A 22,140-nucleotide genomic window follows, 5' to 3' on the forward strand; every position below is an offset into this window, starting at 1 on the left:
GGGGAGTTTTATTAAGATGGCCGCTGAGGGTGATCACACTAGCTAAAGCTAGCGTGGCGCACGGTCAAGGGTATTTGCAGTGGCGTGCTGATTCAAAAGTTTCGTCAACGATTACGACGTTGCAAGGCGCGTGTTGCACCAAAGGTGACTTTCCTTCTCTTAAACCCTCTGCGATTATCGACGTCATAACTGCGCCTGCCAAGTAACAAAATAAACGAGAACACCATCTATGTGCTAATGGTATCTGACGCCAGCACGAGTAGCCAAGCTAGAGGTACACACAAACTGGCATTGCAGTGCTATGAGCAGTGTCCGTATCGTCCGGTCCTTGAATCTGACTTGGCGACCATTCGGGGGACCTCATGTCATTGTTCTCATCGCTGTCTTCCTCTCTGAGCACCAGGCCTGACGCCGTCCCGTCCCTGGTCAGGCGTTATGCCGCCGACCCGACGCGGCCTGTGAGCGCGGCCATCCCCGGCTGACGGCCGGCGGCGCGGGCCATGTCCGGCCGGCCGGCCGCTGTCACCCGGCACCGGTCAGGGGTCGGCCACCGGGCAGGGGGCGCCGCTGCCAACTTGGCAGCGCCGCTGATCGGGACACGCGCCGAACGCTGACGGACGAGTCGGGTTGGTGTCGCCGGATCCGCAGGCTGACATCGCCGGCGGCCGGCACAGCGTAACAGCGACGCCTCTACACGAGGCCTGAGCAGCGTCCTAAATAATGACTGTCCAGGTATATATATATATATATATATATATATATATATATATATATATATATATATGCATACAGAACCTCAACTCATGTTTTGTGCATATATAAATTATGCACAAAACAAGTCTGAAGGGAAGCTGCAAGCGTGAAATATCAGGAAACGTCTTTAGATTACCTTTTATGTTTCTAGCTTGGATCCGCTGCAGTCCTCCAGAAAATGGATCTTGTTTCACTCGCACCGGTTGTAAGCTACACAGCCGCATTTTGCGCAGTGCTTCATTTCGGGACATGATTTGGAACCGAAGGCGTAATACTTATTGCATTTTATGGTGTGATTACATTCTTGATATATTCTGACAAACCCGGTATTCAGTGGCATTATTCCAACAGCAATAAAACAGCACAAACACACAATTATCACTTGCGGGAAGCCGATGCACATTCCTCTATTCAGGCGGGCTTTGTCCGAAGCCGGCCAGGCGGCGGGAGGCCCAGTCTGTTGCGAGATTACACGGCCATGCAGGTCGGACGAACGTCACAGCAAGCACCGCGGCACACACCGCCGCGCAAACGAGTTCGATCAGGCCGCATCTCGAGCCCCTGACGCGTCGAGACTGACGGTGTCTCCCACACCGAGAGACAGATGCTGAGATAACGGAGAGACGGAGCCGAGACTGGCGGTGTCTCCCACACCGAGAGACAGATGCTGAGACAACAGAGAGACGGAGCCGAGACTGGCGGTGTCTCCCACACCGAGAGACAGATGCTGAGATATCAGAGAGACAGAGCCGAGACTGACGGTGTCTCCCACACCGAGAGACAGATGCTGAGATATCAGAGAGACAGAGCCGAGACTGACGGTGTTTCCCAGACAGAGAGACAGATGCTGAGATATCAGAGAGACAGAGCCGAGACTGACGGTGTTTCCCAGACAGAGAGACAGATGCTGAGATATCAGAGAGACAGAGCCGAGACTGACGGTGTTTCCCAGACAGAGAGACAGATGCTGAGATAACGGAGAGACAGAGCCGAGACTGGCGGTGTCTCCCAGACCAGGAGACAGATGCTGAGACAACAGAGAGACAGAGCCGAGACTGGCGGTGTCTCCCAGACCGGGAGACAGATGCTGAGACAACAGAGAGACAGAGCCGAGACTGGCAGTGTCTCCCAGACCGGGAGACAGATGCTGAGACAACAGAGAGACAGAGCCGAGACTGGCGGTGTCTCCTAGACCGAGAGGCCGACACTGCGGCAGACTGACAGCGACACACATTGAGAGACATGGGGCTCTGAGTTGACGTGTTGTCACAGTGCCACGGCCACGCCCATAAAACGGACGTGGCCGCGGCTATGTGCACGCGTGCGCCGTAAGTCCTCAACAGGTATGTTTGTGTCCTCCATGCACGCCGCGCACGCCGAGCACGCCGTACAGTCTACAACAGGTGTGTTCGTGCCCTCCAGAGTTATCTGCTGATAAGCTGTGTCACAAAGAACTTGGCCGTGCTTGTGTCCCGCAGGGCTGTTTGTCGCGTGTTGGGTCACGCAAGCATTTGGACGGTGTGATTTGACAGGTGTGCTACGATGCAAGAACATTCAGCAATGTGTTGTGATGCAAGAACATTCAGCACTGTGTTGTGATGCAAGAACATTCAACACTGTGTTGTGACGCAAGAACATTCAGCACTGTATTGTGATGCAAGAACATTCAACACCGCGTTGTGATGCCAGAACATTCGGCACTGTATTGTGATGCAAGAACGCTCAGCACCGTGTAGTGATACAACATCATTCAGCACTCTGTTGTGATGCAAGAACATTCAGCACCGTGTTGTGATGCAAGAACATTCGGCATTGTGTTGTGGTATAAGAACATTTAGCACTGCGATGTGATGCAAGAACCTTCAGCACCGTGTTGTGATGCAAGAACATCCGGCATTGTGTTGTGGTATAAGAACATTCAACACTGTGCTGTGATGCAGAAACATTCAGCAGTGCAATGTGAGGACATTCAGCACCATGTTGTGACGCATCACCCACTCGCACAGTGGGCTGGTTGAGTGAATATTTGTTTGGCGCATCATGTCGCACAGAGCACATGCGTTACGTTACCCAAGCCATTTAGCCGCGTGTTGTGTCGCATAGAACCTTGTGTTAACATAAGGTTAAAGTTTCTTGGGGCACGAAGGTCTTCGGTCGATTTCCTCGGGGTTGTATCGCGTGAGCTGCTCCGTCCTCAGAGCACTGAAAGCCAGGATGCGTATAAATGACCCCGGAACAGGTGTCTCAGCCGGTGGGTTGTGTCGCGTGTGGAGGATAGGGCACATGCGCCGTGCCTCGCGGGACGTTTGTCCGACACCAAAGCATTCAGCGGAGCATTCAGCACGCCGCCGCGGAAATCTCACGGAAGATGTGGTTGTGTCGCGTCACGCAGTCTTCAGAGCGCGCGCTGCACCGTGCACAGTCTCAGTTCGGTGTGTTGTGTCGCCTGCCGTTGCAAGCGCGGGCGTAAACGTGAGATGGCTTGGAGCATGATGCAGTTGACTTGCAACGTCTCCTGACATAACACGGCGCGGTCAGTCTCGCCCCCGTCGTCGGCCTGGCCGCGGCAGCTCAGGGCGTGGTGTAAAGCAGCTCGGTGACCAGCCCGTGGCACTGCTCCATGTCCGCGAAGCAGATGTCGCGGCCCTTCTCGATGGCCGCCGACAGGAAGTAGAAGCGCAGCAGGCCGTCGTCGCTGCGCGCGCGGCTCGGCCCGCTCTGGCCGCCCCAGATGTTGAAGTCGCCGGCCGTGTACTTCCAGCGGTCTACCGTGACGGCCACCTTGTAGCAGCAGCCGCCCTCGATCGCCACCGGCTGGTGAAACAGCACGCGCATGTCGGCCGGCTGCGCGCCCACGCCGTCGCCGCTGACGCGGTGGTACTGCGAGAACATGTCCGTCCACTGTACGCGCTCGAACGGGCCTTGCACGCGCACGGTCAGCCCCAACTCCAGCTGACTGAAGATGTAGCCCAGATGCACGCCCACCAGCTGCAGGTCGGCGTCGGCACGGAAGCGCAGCTCGTGCACGCTGTCCATGTCGTCGCGACAAAGCTTGTACCCGGCTCGGTAGCGCAGGCAACGGCCGTAGGGCAGCACGCGCCGCCGGCCCGGCTCCATGAGCGTGCGGCACGCCGACTGGTTGTCGTGCAGGTCGATGTTGCGCGGAATCTCGATGCCGCGCGTCATGAAGAAGCTGACCAGCTCCTGCGGCCCCACCAGGCCGGAGGGCAGCACCGTCTTGATGAAGTCGCTCTCGTCGATGCGATCCATTTTGACGAAGGGCAGCAGGTCGGCGACGGTGTGGCGCAGTACTGACGGATCGCCACGCGCCGGCCGCAGCTGGTGCTCTCCCCACCGCTTCACCGCCAGGAACACCACCAGCTCGTCGCCGGCGTCGAACGTCTCCCGGTCCAAGATGGTAGCCACCATGTCCTTGGAGAGGCTGCTGAAGTCGGCGGTGGTGATGATGCGCGCCGCGTACTGGTCCACATAGCTCCAGCAGAGCTGCGTCAGCGGCTGGTTCTGCACCTCGCGACAGAAGTCGAGGAAGAAGAAGAGGTTGGCGCAGGTGAGCGGCGTGAAGCGGTAGCTTTCCACGGCGCTGGTGACGAACTGGGAGATGTAGCGCACCAGCTCGCTGCACTGGAACGCCTGCGCGATGTGGAAGATGTCGCGGGCCCGTTCCACCGATGCGATGATGCACTCGCCGGTGTAGATGAACCTGAAGCGGACAGCGACCAACGTTGACGTGATTTATTGACCTTGAAAAGGGATTTGATCACGGCAGGTACAACTGTGAGTTAGAACGTAAGCTTACCCACCCGTGACTCTGCTGAAATATGTGTCGTTGCATTGACTAGAATATGTTTAGTTTTATCAAATTCAATGGAACTTTTATGATAGTTTGTCTCCCTCTCAGCTATGACCGAGAAGATTAACAAGTTGAAAAAAATACAACGATGTTGTTGAAGAGCGTTCGGTTCGTATCGCCTCTCTTATCTGCTCGTCAATCAGCGAGAATCTCGATCGTTCCAGTGCGAAGTATTTGGGCGAAACGTCACGAAATGTGATCGGAGAACGCACATAGCCTCTGTTGCTAGCTCTGTAATCACGAAGGCATCGGAAACCACCCCAGCTGTTATTGGTATACTCATATGAAGATGTACTATTTTCGTCCGTGATGATAAAACATGATAACACATACTACTTTCGAAGTCTTTGTGGTTTACAAGAATGAAAACGATCTGTGCTTGACAGCAAGATAGAAAAGGAAAGCGGCATTCTGACTGCATCTCCTCCTCTACAAGGAATAATACAAATGTCCATGAAGCAAATAAACCAGCTTGTTGCTTCTCTAAAGCGTTAAAGAAGACTAATCGCAATTCTCACAGCTCACCCGGTCATAAAATGTTAATCTAACGTTTGCATTTCTTATCCAGAAAAGAGACAAAATAATCTACGACAAAATCGCTACTATTTGGCTGGCAAGTTCGCAAGAGGCGGACATCATCTGAGCGGATGGGCTGCAAGCGTGAACAATTCCATCTCTCCCCACCCAAGAATATTTGACAATCCTTCCTCCACTACTCGCCATCTCAACACCACTGAAGCCCTCACCCCTCCCCCCCCCTCCCTTCGTACGACACACGCAAATCATGCAAAACGTTAAACATTCAGGCAACTGCTGGGATGAGCAGCCTGAAAAACTCACTCGATCATGAGCTTGAACGTGCCGGGGTTCCACTTGCGGATGATCACGGGCTGACCGCTGAAGTCTCCGGTGTATAGCGTCTTCTGAAAGACCGGGCTAGCCATCGCGAGGACCAGCCGGTGTGCCTGCACCACCAGGTCGGGCCCCACCGACTCCGGCTCAGATTCCGACTCGGAGGGCTCGGAGGGCTCGGAGTCGCTGAGTGAAGAGACGGAGGAAAGGCGGCGGCCGGTGTCGTTGCCGTTGTTGTTGCCGTTGCTGTTGCCGTTGCCGTTGTTGTTGTCGTTATCGCTGGAAGGGTTGGCAGGAGGGCCGATCGCACTTTCCGATAATGTCGGCTGCCAGGCTACCTGTGGATCAGTCAGGTCAGGCCGGGTCAGGTCAGAGACCCGTCCATATCTAACAGAGAGGGCGTACTGCGGTAAGCTCGGAAAACCAGGCGGAAATCTATCGGTGAAGTCCCAGGACAAGTACGCTGAGTGTAATCAACCCGTTCAAAATGTCAGAATCACTATCACTCGAAGATATTATGCTGCCTTACCGTCTATAGCTGGATGGGAATAAAGACGCCAAATATTCCGATCGGCCGGGCTCGTGTAACACCCAGCTGACTGGTGATCCCGCGGAGATGAGTGGTACCGGCAGGGCCAGTCGGGGTCTCCGGACCAGCAGAAACCGGCGCGGGCCGACAGCCAGCAGGCAAACGACTCGTCGTGGAACAAGAACACTCGTGGTTGGGGGGGTTATACTTATGTCGCATTGCTTTCTCACGAGGGCTACTGCTGAACAGGGCCTATTTTAGAGTAAGTGTTGAGAAATGGTGTTCCTTCGTTTCAAGGAAGGCATTAATTAACACGCGCACGGGCAGCTGGTTGAATACATTTCGCTAGGGTGGGGATCAGTTTGACTCTCTAAGATCTCAAAAAGTCAGAAAATTAGAACTCCGAAATCGCAGGATTGATTGGGCTGCATGTTAAGTCATTTGCGTCAGAAATTGATATTCCTACGTAATGGCTTTCAGGTAAAATAAGGTAAAACCGGGTTTAACTCCAGATTCGTGTCCAAAATGCCTTCAGACCTCCGTATGCAACTGCCTTGGACCTAAATACCCATTCTAAGCAGGAGGTTATTGGTATTCATCTAAGTTCATTGACGTCTTTGACCTTTAGAAGGTCACGGTGACTAAAATCGTACGAGCTTGTTTTGGTTTTTGCATTCTAATAAACGTCAAGGATAAGGCTAGGCGGTATGTTCCTAGAAAAAAATGTGGCCCGGGCAATATAAGGTCAGTGACCCACTTTGGCTTTTATGGAAGTCCATGGAAGATCCCGTCACGGTCTTTGCTAATAACGAATTCGAAATTAACATCAGTAACTGTCCCATACAGCAAAATCCCGGATTAAAAAGCGGGTTGATTTTGACCTTAGTTCGTCCTTCATACCTGGCATTAGGGCAATGCAATTTATTTGAATCCTAAATTTAATTGCTGTATTGCCTCACTTCATAGAGATGCCTGGCTTCGTCTAACACTCCGTTGTCGCATCAAACGATTTCCTAGAAATATCCTTCGCTGACAGCCATGATCTGACTTTGACATGCCATGGGTCAGCGACCTTACAAGGTACGAATATTTTTATACCAAAAGATGCGCTAGCCAATTGCCTATAATTACTGGTCTGGAACAGCATCAGCTGCAGCTATTGGTTTTTGGTGAAGTTTTGGCGCCGCTACGCTGCGCCGCTCAGAAATTATTCTGTAAAAGCCGTCGTGGGAGCTAAATCAACCCCAGCCGAGCGTATGCTGAGACGCAGATGCTCACATTTAAAAAAGCTGTGTGCTATTTTCCGGCTTAATAATTTTGTTTACGACCAAGTGCCTCGGCACAGATATATGCCCTTCGCACTCTCTGAAACAGGTCAAATGCCTTGTTGGGCGTGAGCTGCCGGAAATGCAGCGCCTTCACTGAGGGAGGAGTGTATTTCGCTGTTTACTGGCGGATATATTTAGAGCGCGGATATGGGTTACATAGCACTTAGTTTTACCTTATCTACCCTAACTTTGTGCTGGCAACTGAACAGAAAAAATACAGTACATACTCGATACATTGCCTCACCACGAGCACTTGATTTGGCAAAATCAGGTTTCTCCCAACTTTGGCGGGAGAGTCTGTAAGCCACAGTCCAGGCCGCTTGGCTACACCAATGAGTGATGTAACGGATCTTGGGTCAGCCGGTCGCGGCGGCCCGACGACCTCGGGACAGACACGGTAGGTCCGGAAAGGCCGACACTCGACAGCGCACGCCGACCGACAGGCTCCGGCCGACGCCGCGGGCTATTTTCGCCGCAGCACCGAGCCGTTATTGCGGCTGACAGCTCGACCGCGCACGACAGGATCACTTACAACGGTCCGGCAGCCGAGGGCAGCTGACCGGGGCCCAACGCAACAGTCCGGCAGCCGAGGGCAGCTGACAGCCAGCTGAGGGCAGCCAACGGCAAGGGCTGACCGGAGCCCAGCGCGCGCCGCGGCTGCGGCGCCCCGCCCCGGGCATAGCACATCATTCAAGTTATCTGGCGAGACTGTATTCGCCAGGTAGTTGAGAACAGTGTGTTCATGTTCAGACAGAACCGATGTCATAAGAAGAAAAGGACGGAAAGCTAAAATGAGGACCATGCAAGGAGTGCGAGTTCAATGACGTCAGTATGAAAGCATGACTATATACATTCATCAGTATGAAATCCATATGAAAGTTGTGAGCATTGGGAATGAATGGTGGACTTAACAGTGTTGGTTGGGGCCTCATTTGTATAGCGGGTAAATGGGAAAAGATTGATATAATTGACTGCATTGAAGCGTCATGGATAAAACGGCAATATCACAAAGGAAGATGCAACAAAGAAAAATGGTGAAATCAGCTCTGCCTAAGAATATACCTAGCACTGCTTAACTGTTTAGGGCCCAGCGCTTCCATACAGTGGCACAGGGCTGGGATCCAGGCTCTTCGTGTACGCAAATGCACGGAGGCAGCTGGAGGCATGGTATGCATGCAACCAGTTGCACAATCGCCGTGGAGCTTTACTTTGACCTGCTTCTGAACTAACTGTTTCATTTATGGGGAAGTAATGACGGGTTGAGCCGCGGCACCAGCCGGGGGTCGGCGGCTCTCTTTTGTTGCCAGTCAAGGGTCGTGACGTTTTTTGCCAGAGCCTAGTCGGCGGTGCCCGAACAGGAATGGTCGTGCTGTGTCACTAGCCCCATGGCAATAGGTGGGCCCGTGCACATTTAGCAGTCACGGTCATGATACGTACCTCAGCTTTGTGCTATAATGCTTCGAGAACTTTTCGTTGCAAAGTCGCTACATATAAATAAACAAGAAGCCAAGCTTTGTTAGTGCCACGACGGCCGAACAGTCCAACAGAATCTGAGACAGCCTTGCGATCATCATTATCAGCAGTTTGGATAAGGCGGAGTAATATGCTTTTCATGCACCTCCCCGGCACATAGCCATGACGAATATTAAATATATAATTTGAGGACATTCTTCCTGCTCAATCACACACATCGATTACCAGTCTAACAAGCGTGATAACGTAAGGAAGGTAATTATGCAACTCTTTTGCAGCCCTAGGGTTCTTCTTGCCGTTTTCAAGGGCTGTAACAGGCATTGTGAGCACAAATCACCACGGACGGTTTCACAAATGATACGGGTGGCACAAAAAATTACCTCATTAGCTTGACATGGTTGCCAAGCCTTCGCGACCTGTGACGTCGTTAGCAATTTCTTCACAAGTGTCCTCGTTTTATGGCGCTCACTTCAAGTCTGGGCAGTGCCGTGCGCCGAATACCGCTCATCCCTCAAATGAGCGGTGAATAAAGAGAGCACTCAGAATCGGATCTCTGATGCTGCTGCCTGTGACATCCCTAACGTCGCGAGCACGAAAATAAAAGGGCTGCATAACCTCGCATTGGTACTGTCATACCGTTCCCTCTAAGTCGCAATACGCCATCGTCACAAGCCAAGCATTAACTAAGGTCTACTGGAAATCTACGTAAACTGTTTTTACCGAAGATCACCTTTTCTAGCGAGGACCAAGCTGAACAAAGCTAACAAAATAAACAGACGATGCACTGAAAGAAACGTCAGAAGCAATTTATTTGGCCTCATGTATTTTTCGTGGCTATGTGTTAGCTTGATGGGCCTGCACTCTAATTGTTTCTGAAAAAACATGACGTAAAATATCTGGAGTTACGTGGCAAAATTGAATTCACAAAGCCCACTTCCATGCTCAATCTGATTTTAGTAAGTTCAGTTAATGTCAAAAATTCGTGCTATAACATATGAACCGGAAAACCTTAATGCACTGCAATTCAGCTTTATCGGCTAATTAATTATCTATTCTCCCATATTTAACGAACAACGGGCGATAGGGTTGTGGCAGGTTGCATATACTCACACAGTAGACCAAGTAAATGACTCATTTGTAAGGCAACGGACTTAACGAAACCGCGAAGCGAGCGGAGACATCGAAAGTTGAGAACTTTCAGATTACTTCTTAAGTACGATGGTACACCTATAATGGCATGCTATGCAACGTCCAAATTACGTTTAGTCAGACTTTTATTTTTTTTTCTCTTTAGCCAGACTTTTAGCCAGAGATCTCTGCCATAGATTGCACCCGGGCACAAAGTCCGGGATCTCACGGTCCAAAGTGGAATGCTCCTATTAATTACGGCGGCCATGTAGTCAGACCGTGTTTGACATGCTTTCATGACCGGATTTGCGCCACTTTTGGGATTTCCCCCTGTTTTCACATTTCCCGTGTTCTCGTCAATAGTTCTTGAGAGCCGGCCGCAGGCTCAAACCATGCATGAGTGAACGTCATAGGTATGAATGTAAGAGCAAGCAATGCAATTTAGAACACGTAGACTCCTTGGCAGCTCTAAAGGCTCAAGACATTGGTTTTGAAAGAGAATGTTTTGTTTATTGGTGTTATTGGAAAAATAAAGAGATGGCTGCAAAGTCTCGGAACTTCCAAATTTGGAGGAAAACGTCTGGTCAGTGGGTGCTGTGTGCGAAATAGAAAGCATTATTCAATCAGCATGTCTCATTTATGTGCCATGTGTTGATTTAAGCCATGGCGCTGCTATCGGAAGCAGGATACTTATATATATATATATATATATATATATATATATATATATCTATATCTATATCTATATCTATCTATCTATCTATCTATCTATCTATCTATCTATCTATCTATCTATCTATCTATCTATCTATCTATCTATCTATCTATCTATCTATCTATCTATTTATTTATCTATCTATCTATCTATCTATTTATCTATCTATTTATCTATCTATCTATCTATCTATCTATCTATCTATATATACATATATATATATATATATATATATATATATATATATATAGATAGAGAGAGAGAGAGAGAGAGAGAGGAGAGAGAGAGAGAGATATTTATATATATATATATATATATAGATATATATATATATATATATATATATATATATGTGTGTGTGTGTGTGTGTGTGTGTGTGTGTGTGTGTGTGTGTGTGTGGTGTGTGTGTGTGTGGTGTGTGTGTGTGTGTGTGGTGTGTGTGTGTGTGTGTGTGTGTGTGTGTGGTGTGTGTGTGTGTGTGTGTGTGTGTGTGTGTGTGTGTGTGTGTGTGTGTGTGTGTGTGTGTGTGTGTGTGTATACATTTGGAGGATATCTTGAGCATGCTGAGGCATGTTCAGGATATCCTCCAAATAGAACGTTATCATTAAAATAACTATGTTATCATCAGGGGATAGCAGGAAGAGTTGTATCAGTATTTGTTATGAGTTCCCGCCTGCCGCTACTACTGAAGATAGGACTACGCTTCTGATATCTGTAGACAAATCTAACCTTCAGCTCCATGCGTGGCAGTAAAGTTTTGAAGGCCATGTGTGGGTCTTTTGGCGATACCTCCTGGACATTGGTCTTTTGGCGTTGCCTCCTGGGCATTGGTCTTTTGGCATTACCTCCTGGACATTGATCTTTTGGCGTTGCCTCCTGGACATTGGTCTTTTGGCGTTGCCTGCTGGACAACCCGCCACTGCGAGCAGGGAACTACTTGCAGCGTTAGAGGTGCGCACAATGCATACACACAAGATGTGCACGGAATAATCATGACATGGAATTTCTTGCCGTCTCTGCAGGAACAAAAAAATCTGAGCATCCATGAGAGCAGCATGCGTTATGCGCGGGAGTCATGTCGGCCCTCTCGCCGCTCAAGCCATCCATCAACTCGTTCTCAGCGTCGTCCAGCACGGTCTCAACGGACGGCCTCAACGCCGTCACGCCGCAGCCCTGAGGATGCTCGTCTCCTCCAGGCGCGCAGACGTTCATCGGACTCCAGCGGCGTCAGCCGGCGATCACTCGAACATTTACTGACTCCAAGAATCCATCTTGTTGATTCGGTCATCGCCATGGACAGGTGAAACAGGATTATTGTAGGAAGAACAACATCTGTTTTGTCTGCGGTGTTTTCGGCCACTATTTGCGAGATTGTCCGCAGGACCACGATCGGGCCCACGACTGCCGCCCCAGGAACGTTAGCCGCTATTGGCAGGGTCACCAGCTTGACCGTGGCTTCATGCCGCAAGTTTGCCAAATTGCTGTCCTTCGGCGCGGAAGCTCAGGCAGTGGCCTACAGATTGCTTCTTGAGCCCATGATGCTGGAGAAGGAGGGACGCAAGGTGACAATGCCACTTCGGCTCCATTTTTTTGACTTGAAAATAACGAGATCAGGCTCACTTGTGCCCTGCCAGCACAGCGACTCCAAGACTAATGAAATGCGATACCGGGCCCGCACCCACGAGATGACCCAGGCCGCGAAAGACACCTTTTGCACTGCGCTGAGATAGCGGCCAGAGGCCACATCCCATGGGCAGGCATGAGATGGTAGGGTAGATGAGAGGGTAACCACGGGCTTGAAGTAAGGAGTTTGCGACGTTAAATGATGGCAAATCTTCTATCAATACAGACAAACAGGATGTTATTGCACTTTTAGACTAACTGGGATATGCACTTCTCCCAGGACAAAATGCCGCCGATGGTAACTACCAGCATCTTCACGGGCGGCTAGATGGTTAATATGAAGTTAAAGATGTCAAGATGAAAGAAGAATATTTATTCCGGGCCTGGCGTGTCCGGTTGATGCTGGCCGGCTCTTTGGAGTTGTCCTCTCTTTGACTGTTGATGTCGTGCAGGGTGGTCCATATCGTGACTGATGGTGGGACATCATCCACATCCATCATATCGGGACTGATGATGGGACATCATCCCGGCGCTGCCGCCAGCCATGGTGGCCTCCCGGAGTGGTGGCGCGTTAAGGTTCGACTTGACTAAGGTGGCAAAGCGGATAGTGTTTGCCTTTTTGCGCTTTTTTACGTTATTGTTGCGTTTCTTCACGGTTGCATCTTCGTTTTTATCGTTCAACATGCGGAGAAAGAGAGAGAGAGAGAGAGAGAGAGAGAGAGAGAGAGAGAGAGAGAGAGAGAGAGAGAGAAGGGAGAGAGAGGAGAGAGAGAGAGAGGAGAGGAGAGAGAGAGAGAGAGAGAGAGAGAGAGAGAGAGAGGAGAGACAGAGAGAAAGAGAGAGGGGGGGAGAGAGGGGAAGAGAGTGAGAGGGAGAGAGAGGGAGAGAGAGAGGGAGGGGAGAATGATTCTTTATAAATGTATAATGATGACCATCATCATTATGATGGCCGTGGTGACGGTCAGGATTCTGCCGCGGCACGCCGCGATCACGTCATATGATCTGGGAATTGGCCAATAGAAAACGCTTACATTGTCAGACGTGTGCCTGACTCAGGACTTTACTGCTCACTCCTCGTCCGGGTTGCCGTCGTGCGGTGCACTCACCGGTTCGTACAGGTGGAAGGTCACGTCCACCAGCATGCGGTTCTCGTACAGGTAGAGCAGCTTGTCGCGGATCGGCACCGACGCCGGCCTCCAGTCGTCGCCGACGATTGCCGACGGCGCGGCGATGCTGCACCGCGACCGGGTGCGAACCCTGCCGCAGCAGTGGGGTGCAGGTCAGAGCTCTGGGAGCGGAGCTGGGGTCAGGCTGCTACCCTGACGCACGTGTGGCATATGGTCCCCAACTGCAAAAATGTGGGGAATTACTTTTCACCTTGAGAGCAATTTTTGGGTACACAACACTCATGAGGCAAAGAGTGTTATGTTATATTTATGAAGATCCGCTTAGTACCTCAAAAGAGACCCGTTGGCTCCGTTTTTTGCTCATGACGAATTTAATGTCTCCAAGAAACATTTTCTGCGCACTTTTCCGCCTTAACATGGCTATGACACCCACACAACTATTTTCCCACATCCGATACTTTCGGAAGGACGTCAAAACCGTGGATGAGCATGAAGGGAAGTCGAACCGGGTTGACGACGTTCTTGAAGGCGGCGCGGCAGTGATCAATGGAGCGTTCTCTCACAGAATGTAGGAATCCCCCTCTCCCCTGCAGATAGCAGGGAGGACACATTGTAGCCTGTAGTAGCCATGCTGTGACTATATAATTCAATCCTGTTGCAACCGTGTATTTTAACCATGTTGTAACCGATGTAGCCCGTAATAACAATGTTTTAGTGACATGCAACTTGCAAAGTTATATTGCTGGTTTGATTCTTAGTGCATTGATATACATTGTGTGTTTTGAGCGTGTGATTATCATGCAGAACTTTTATAATACAACATCATCGGCCCGCCGCGCAAGGTCCGCGTAATCGTTGGTTGACGCCCGCCGCCCGCACCGGCCGTGGATCGCAGTAGTGTTCCTAAAAAACGGTGCTTCTCGGTAGGCAAAAACCCCAGAAGAAGGCTTTTGATGTCAAAGCACATGCAATGAACGCATCACGGGTTATCAAAACTTTGAGAGGCGTTCTACACATTTTACATTTCAGCGCATCAATTGCGCCAGAATGAAAAAGCGAAATACGCTTGCGCTAATTTTGCCATGATAAATTTCAAGATCACCTCATGGCCGATTTCATTCATTTGCGAACAAATTCCTAAATTTCTATTTTGTAGACTGTCGATTCAAGATGTAAAAAGAAACATCTCGCGCGTGGTGGCCCCTTCCCTACCTTGATCCCACGACAACAAACGAAAAAGACCCCTGTGGGGGAATAGCATGGAGCGACGTTTTCCGTAGAGTGACACCCCGGTCCGCATCAGTGTTAGCATGCTTGCAGAACGTTTCATGCTTCAACCGAAAATTTGTCAAAATATCCTGTCCAGGATTTCAGTTGTGAGATGCTGCAGTACGACATAGGCAACGAGGCAGCAGGTTAGTTGTCTATACCAAGAGTATAGTTTTCTACTCAGTTATCCCGACTTGGGTTCCAGGGCCGTAACGTTGAGAAGAGAGTGGGACAAATCCGTGAATAAACCTGTTTTCAGCGTATTTTGGAATACGTTTCGGCCTTTTTCGTTGCTCAGTCCCCTCTTCTTCTTCCCTGCAAACATCTTTTTTTTTAACTGCTCCCTCGTACGCGACGTGATGTTTCCTGAATGTATTGCACAGTGGCAAACCAGGATTTTGATGTCAGCACTGTTTGCCTTCGGCGGCTTTTTGCGAAAACCGTCATTGAGATGGGCTTTAAGCGAATGCGCATATTGACCGCTTTAAGGTAAGGACTGCTGTGAGAAACTTTTCAATTTTTTGTAAAGCTTTCACCGTATACATGTCCAAACCACAAAGCGCTTATGAGCAATTTTCGGCAAGAAATGCTCTGCGCAGATTTGAAAACATGTTTCTAAGTGGTGCATGCTTATAAATTTGCACTTTGCTCGTTGTAAGCAAGATAACGGTTGTACGAGCAATTATGATGTCAGGTGTCCTCGTGCCGATTCTTTAAAACCTTTCAAAAAGATGCGGTCGTATGCCCGGTGCAGACTCCTATGTCCTGGCCGAGTCCCGGCTCACAGGCATGCAATTACTCATGGAGCTCACACACCTAAAAATGGCTTGCGATTAGCAATCGTCGAATCAAGTGATCATTAAAACCCGCCTCGCTTCACTCAGCGCCGACGGAAACAAAACTTGTGCGGCGAGCTGAATCGGCGGCCTTTCCTGGACAAGTAATGGTGTTTTGCACGGGGGCGCTGTGACCGAAACTAAAAAAGAAAACGAAATTGGGGTAGGTTGTATCATTTGGAGAAATGGCTTGCCAAACCTCATAACTGGGTCAATCAATGTAGCTGGATGTTTACCCACACATAGGAACGTATTTTCATCGTATATAGCAGTACCTCCACCAATGTTGGCGCACCCCTCCCACCGTACTTAAAACTGTGTTTGTTCGCTGAAAATCGCCAGCCAGAGATCGCCATCTGAAACCCAAGTAGCTGAACGGATCAGCGAAGCAATACATTTTACACGCGTAGTCATAAAATACGCGAACGTTTGCAAGGTTAAGCTTAAAATCTCCGGAGTATCGGCTTACTCACATCATTCAAGGCTAACACCATCCTGCTCTCCCACAACCAAAAATACATGCTGCCGCTCATGCCTGCCATAGAAGAACGCTTTCGACGCCCAAAGGTGGCCTTTAGGGGAACGCCCTTACTTTCCGATCGGAAAAGGAACGTACCTCCAGTGCCCTCCTCATTCTGGTTTCTTCCTCGCATGACTACCATGCTGCTTTAAAGACATACTATATGAAATATATGCAAACATTAAAAATATTGGGTTGCCTATCGTCAACTAAAAATTGGGCTAGGTCCGTCATGGAAAATGGGACAGGGCATATGTCTGAGGGTCGTCGGACCCTCAACTGGGCCACCAACCATTTTAGCAAAATCGACACCCTATTTGCTTCTGTGAGTTTCCCTGAGACACTGGCAACATATGTAGGTCTCCAGGCGATCAAAAAAGTCGCGAGCTAAAGTGGAAGGCTCACAAGCAGACAACAGTAAGGCTTCGCTGACAGAGGGGGTGGTAAGTGGGAAGATTTCAGCGCTCATTACGCTGTTCAGAGGCTCTACACTGTTGTCGAGGCCCCTATATGTCCGGTTGAAGGGTCAATCTGATAGCTAAGGAGCCTTCCACGCTCCCATTAATTTATGTGCATTTGCTCAGAAGGCCCTACGTTGATAAGATACTCAGATAAGACCCTAGCTGTGGCTGGCGTCTTATCTGCTTGCATGTCGGGGCACTTTTGTCGATCAGGCGCCCTCCACGGAGTCTTCCCATTCGCCCGAAAACCTCTTCTGCGCAATAGCCGGGCCCCAAAGATTAAACTGCCGGATTGCTCTCGGTTGCTCAGAGGCCTTTCACGATGGACTCGGGTGCTTTTCATGTGCTCGGAGGATCCCGCGCTCGTGCTGGGGCCATATCAGTTAGTGCGCCGAGACACTCGTTGCTCAGGGACGCTCTATATTAATCTAGGGCTTATTCCCTTTCATCCCATTTGCGGAGGACCCTTCACTCTTGTCGGGGCCCTTTCTGTTAACCTATCCGGGCACTCTTGATCGCACAGGGACCCGCTGCAAAGGTCTTGGGCTCCCCATATTTGCTCGGAGGTCCCCAGACTGTTGTGCGAGGGCCCATACGTGCATCTACCAAGGCTCTCTCGATCGCTCCAGGGCATCAGTTCATGTACGAAGACCGTCATTCTCATTTACTCAGAGAGCCCTGTGCTCGGGCTGGGTTCCTATATGTGAACCCGCTGGGGCACTCTCGATCGTGCAGGGGCCACCAAATTGGTCTTCGATTCTTCTTTTTTGCTCTGAGGGCTCTACAGTGGTGACGAGAACCTCTTTGTTGGCCTACCGCGACATCCTCAATCGCCCATGTGCCATCTCTTTTGGTTTGGGGCTTTCTCATTTTATTGGAGCGCTTACGCCGTTGACGGCAATCTGACTGTGCTTCAGTCGGGACACCCTTGATCGCTTCTGGACCCACCACATTGGTTGTGAGCTTTTCCAATGAAGTCAGAAGGATCTTACCTTTTTGTGCCAGTGCCGGAGTGTTTCACCTGCTTTTGTGTATGGGCCTGGCTGGACCAATCCATACACACAGTTCCGATATTTATACCATGACGATATCCCTAAGTGACAGCCTTCGAGCAGCCATCGGATATGCGCCGTAAACATTTACGCGCGATAGCCGAACATAACTGTACGCAACACCGGTGTCGTGTACGTCATTTCTGTTGGTCATGGAATCTGACACGTAGCATGTCTGTGCATTGTGTTATAAATAACTCTGACACACATTTTGAACGCTAGGATACTTTGCACTTCTTCATGAGGTGAAAGCGAAAACCCTCCATTCATTATCAGCCATCAACGGATTACATTGAGCAGCCGGCTGGCCACCGGAGGCCGTCCTAGCCGTAATTAACCTTGGAGTCAAGTGCCGAGCCTGACTTCGGTGGCATTTAGCAGCCAGATTTAGTCAATTTTCCATATATTCACCCCATATATTCAGCCTTAAAATGACAGGATCCACCGGGCCTGGAGAACATCGGCATTATCCATTTATACACATACGACTCGCGCCTGGCCTCCTTAGGCTGCGCACAGGATGGGCTCTCGTATAAGAAAAGCATGCATGGGCATCCTACAATTCAATGGCCAGAATATAAGGATCTTTATTAATTTGGAGGGACAAGCTCTAGGGGACACAATGTTGCATGCCCTCCCGTCCTTGACGACATTCTGGATCCGCCACTGCCCCGAGATATGGTCCGCATCAGCCGGTACTGATCACCAATAACAGCCGCCGCCGCCGCTGCTTACCGAGAATGATGGCGGCGACGGGCTGTGCGCCTGCACAGTAGGCTGACCCGCCGTGTACAGCCGCGCTGGCACAGTAAGCTGACCCACCGTACGCAGCCGCGCTCGTACAATAGGCTGACCCACCGTACACAGCCGCGCTCGTACAATAGGCTGACACCCCGTACACAGCCGCGCTCGTACAGTAGGCTGACCCACCGCACACAGCCGCGCTCGCACGGTAGGCTGACCCACCGTACATAGCCGCGCTCGTACAGTAGGCTGACCCACCGTACACAGCCGCGCTCGTACAGTAGGCTGACCCACCGTACACAGCAGCGCTCGTACAGTAGGCTGACCCACCGTACACAGCCGCGCTCGTACAGTAGGCTGACCCACCGCACACAGCCGCGCTCGTACAGTAGGCTGACCCACCGCACACAGCCGCGCTCGTACAGTAGGCTGACCCACCGCACACAGCCGCGCTCGTACAGTGAGCTGACCTACCGTACACAGCCGCGCTCGCACAGCAGGCTGACCTACCGTACGCAGCCGGCGGCACAACCCAACATTCGCACCGGTCCACTCTGCGCTGAACGGCCGGGCGTTCCACAGGCAACTGTGCAACCTTGTACGGTCACTGCCACATATATTTTCAACGTCAATGAGAAATCGAAAACATTACGAGATACGTAGCCTTTTTTTGTTAGCGACTCCTAGCACCTTATGATTTTGCATGAAGTTTTAGATGCCTACAATCAGGCCACTGTAAAATACAGATAAATAACCGTTTTTACGATCCATGAACACAATGCAAGTTCTTGTAAAGTTTTCAAAATGTGTTTAGGTTTTAATGTACATCAAGCACGTTGGTGAGTTGTTTTTCCATGCAGTTTCATTGCCATTCAATAGCTAAACCACGTTTATTTGACTTAGAATGAGCTTGCTACGCGATGTGGGACTATTTATTGGCATTTGTTTGTTCAGTTCATGTCTTAAGTTCCATATATTATGATACGACGCCTGCCAACGGTGCGGATCGGTCCAGAGCGCTTGCCGCGCCATTATGGTTTACTTTGGTGTCACGGCGGGCTTTGAAGATCATTTGATTTAAAGATCATTTATCGTATATTATGTTTCGGTATGTAGACTCTGTAAGGTAAATGTGATTGGGCCAATTTTTTCACTAACCCCATGACGTGTACTTATAGCCCAATAAACGGAATCTACAAGTGAGCTTATTTAATCCCCACCCAGGACTCACCATCCACTTCAGCATTTACAGCAGCCGATGATAACACAACGGTATCCGTGTTCGCAATCTTCATACGATTAAATGCGCAGCACGTGTATCACCATGCATGCCGCTTTGGTCCACGAGCAGGTTGACATGCTATTGCTTCGGGTTACCGGCTCTTGCGCGGTGACATCCGGCATTTTGTGTGCGGCACATCCGGCATGACAGCAAGGATTTCAAACGTTTCAAAAGTGGAAACGTTCTGCGCTCCACTAGGGCTAAGAACCATATGTATTCAACACTGACGTTCTGTGCCAGGCCGGGCAACTGCAGGTGTTTTTGCTACGATGCTTAGTTCATGTTGCGTTGTTCAGTCATACATTGTTCGCAATTGCACGCAGCTGTTGTGGTCTCCGCCAAAGGGAGGCGTAAATGTCGTCCGGCTCCTTCTTCTAGGTTTCACCTACCACCAGCATGTTGTGCCCCGCGTTCGAACGGAAGTCGGCCCAACATCCATGCGTGCGTTTCGAATGCGCCGGCATCTTAACCGGAAGATTGGCGGATAACGTCGACTCTCCCACCAAAGTGATGAGTCGTGTTCATCGGAGCAGACGTGGCAGCTGACGAACGCCGTCGAGCAAACCTCTGCGACCCCGGGGTCTGTGTCATCGGGGTCATCTGGGTCGGGGTCTGCTCTGTGGAGCTAGAGAATGACCGGGACTTCAGCTGTGATGCATGGGGAATGCTGCCAGTGTTTTAGTTTCACAGTGTGGCACATCATACGGCAGATTGGATGATGGTCTGCTTTTGACTGATGGGGAATGTTGACAGTGACTTGACCTCCAAACATAGCATAACATATTGCAGATGAGTTCACTGATGAGGCACGGTCCAGCCTCTCGCTCGGATCTTAAGCAGGATCTGAAAATCCTCCATACGCTGTTTCGTCTACAGTTCCGCATGCTTCATATCTGCTTTTGAAACTGCATTTCTTAATTGTATGTTTTTTTACACGTGCTCCGAACATTAGACTACCACAACTAATGAAACTTCCCGGAACGGACCTACAGTGGCGTGCTTCGAGAATCTTAAGATGACTCACCACATTCAAGGTAGAAACGCTAATTTCCTTCCCATTGTTTTCAGCTGATGTGTTGGCATTGCCAGCAGACGCGTGTTCCGATAACATACGGCGGTGCCACTGTTCCAGAGTCCGAGACACATGAGCAATGAAAATATCGCCACTCTGCTGGCTATTCTGCTGGTTTGGAAACTGGTTTGCAAACATTTATTCGCCTGCCATTCCCCTTGCAGCTCAAGGATATTTGGTTACGGCATGCTGTTTATCCCAACCTTCCTCAAGTTTGTGCAACAAAAATCTGCCATTCCCTGTGCACGTAAGAATATTTGGTCATGGCATCATTGTTGTTAAGCCAAACGTACATAAGCTCGTGCCCCCAAAAAAGTTTCAAATCTTGCATAAAGAAGTAGATGTGCGAATGTTTTTTTGTTCTCCCTTGCATTAGTTTTTCACCCCCTTGCGTTAGTCCTAACTTTTCAACAAAAAAAGATGACAGTAATAAATATCGGCGTTCTCAGTAAATTGCGTCGACTGATCATGTCCTGTTTTACCGGCATTCGTCCACTGGTATTTTGATTACACGCTTTGTTATACATGCGTTGAAAGCGCGTATGATATTTAATGCATCAAAATGCGTCATATTTAGAGAATTTGCATATCAACGTCCGCTGCCCTTTTCGCTCGCGACACTGCTCTTGCAAACGATTCGCATTTACGCGTTGCAAAATAGGCACACAATAACAAAAAACCGACGTGACTTAAAGGCAATACGTACATTGTCACCGCATTCTGAGATCCTGTGTTTCAAGGAGTGAACTATTCTGTCCCTATCTCCTGGCATCAACCACGCATCGCCGACGATAGGCGCCTAACTAGGTCCCAAGGGGCCACAAATGAATGGCTGAGTGACCTCCAGCCATCGCATTTAGTGGGCAGTTCGTTCCCACACGGATGCCGGGCGAGCTGCATCCTCAGCTTGTTGCCACGGTCCAGAGCGCCGGCCGCAGACGTCATTCCCGAGCAGTAATTAGTCCCTGGAGGTACAGGCCGTGCATTGAGCCTGCAGTGCGCGGCACTGCGCCTCGTCCCTTGATTTCTTACAGGTGACGGGAACCAATCCTGCCGACATCAATGGGCATCACGACCCTCCCAAGCAAAGGCTGTCCGATAAATGACGACCCTCCCGATCTGCAGCATCGCAGCCGGCGCAACACGCCCCTTCCGCGCTGTCAATGCCTCGGGGGACGACACGCGGCGCGAGTTGACCACTTCACCCCGCCGCGCAGGGGTCCTCAATCTTTGTGGACCGCGGCGGCGCGGGCGGCGCCCGCCTTACCGTTCGTAGCCCACTGCGAGCCGATCGGCGGTGCCCTCCGCCGCACCATTGTCCATCGCGACTGACGGCCGGCGGCTGGCCCGCCGCCGAGACACTCACCGCATTGTGACGCCGCCCGACCCCGGCTGGTCTCGGCCGAGCGCGCGCCGAGACCGGCGGCCCTGTCGGCGCCCGGGGCGGCGGCGGCCGAGTGTCGACAGCCGGCCCCGGCCGCCCGTCTGGCGTCTGACCCGCCTGG

At 50.6% G+C, this 22,140-nt stretch overlaps 1 protein-coding gene across 1 annotated transcript; it reads right to left on the reverse strand.

Moving 5' to 3' along the window:
• Window positions 1-1,049: 1,049 nt before the first annotated feature.
• On the reverse strand, window positions 1,050-22,014 carry LOC119091505 (uncharacterized). The gene is made up of 4 exons (XM_037214314.1): window positions 22,002-22,014; window positions 13,379-13,529; window positions 5,465-5,814; window positions 1,050-4,474 (listed from the first exon to the last, which is right to left on the reverse strand). Exons 1-4 carry the CDS (start codon window positions 22,004-22,006, stop codon window positions 3,325-3,327), a joined length of 1,656 nt encoding a protein of 551 aa, XP_037070209.1. The 5' UTR covers window positions 22,007-22,014; the 3' UTR covers window positions 1,050-3,324.
• Window positions 22,015-22,140: the final 126 nt, after the last annotated feature.

Source organism: Pollicipes pollicipes, unplaced genomic scaffold (assembly GCF_011947565.3).
Source record: "Pollicipes pollicipes isolate AB1234 unplaced genomic scaffold, Ppol_2.1 Scaffold_3447;HRSCAF=4054_pilon_pilon_pilon, whole genome shotgun sequence".
Lineage (NCBI taxonomy): Eukaryota > Metazoa > Arthropoda > Thecostraca > Pollicipedomorpha > Pollicipedidae > Pollicipes > Pollicipes pollicipes.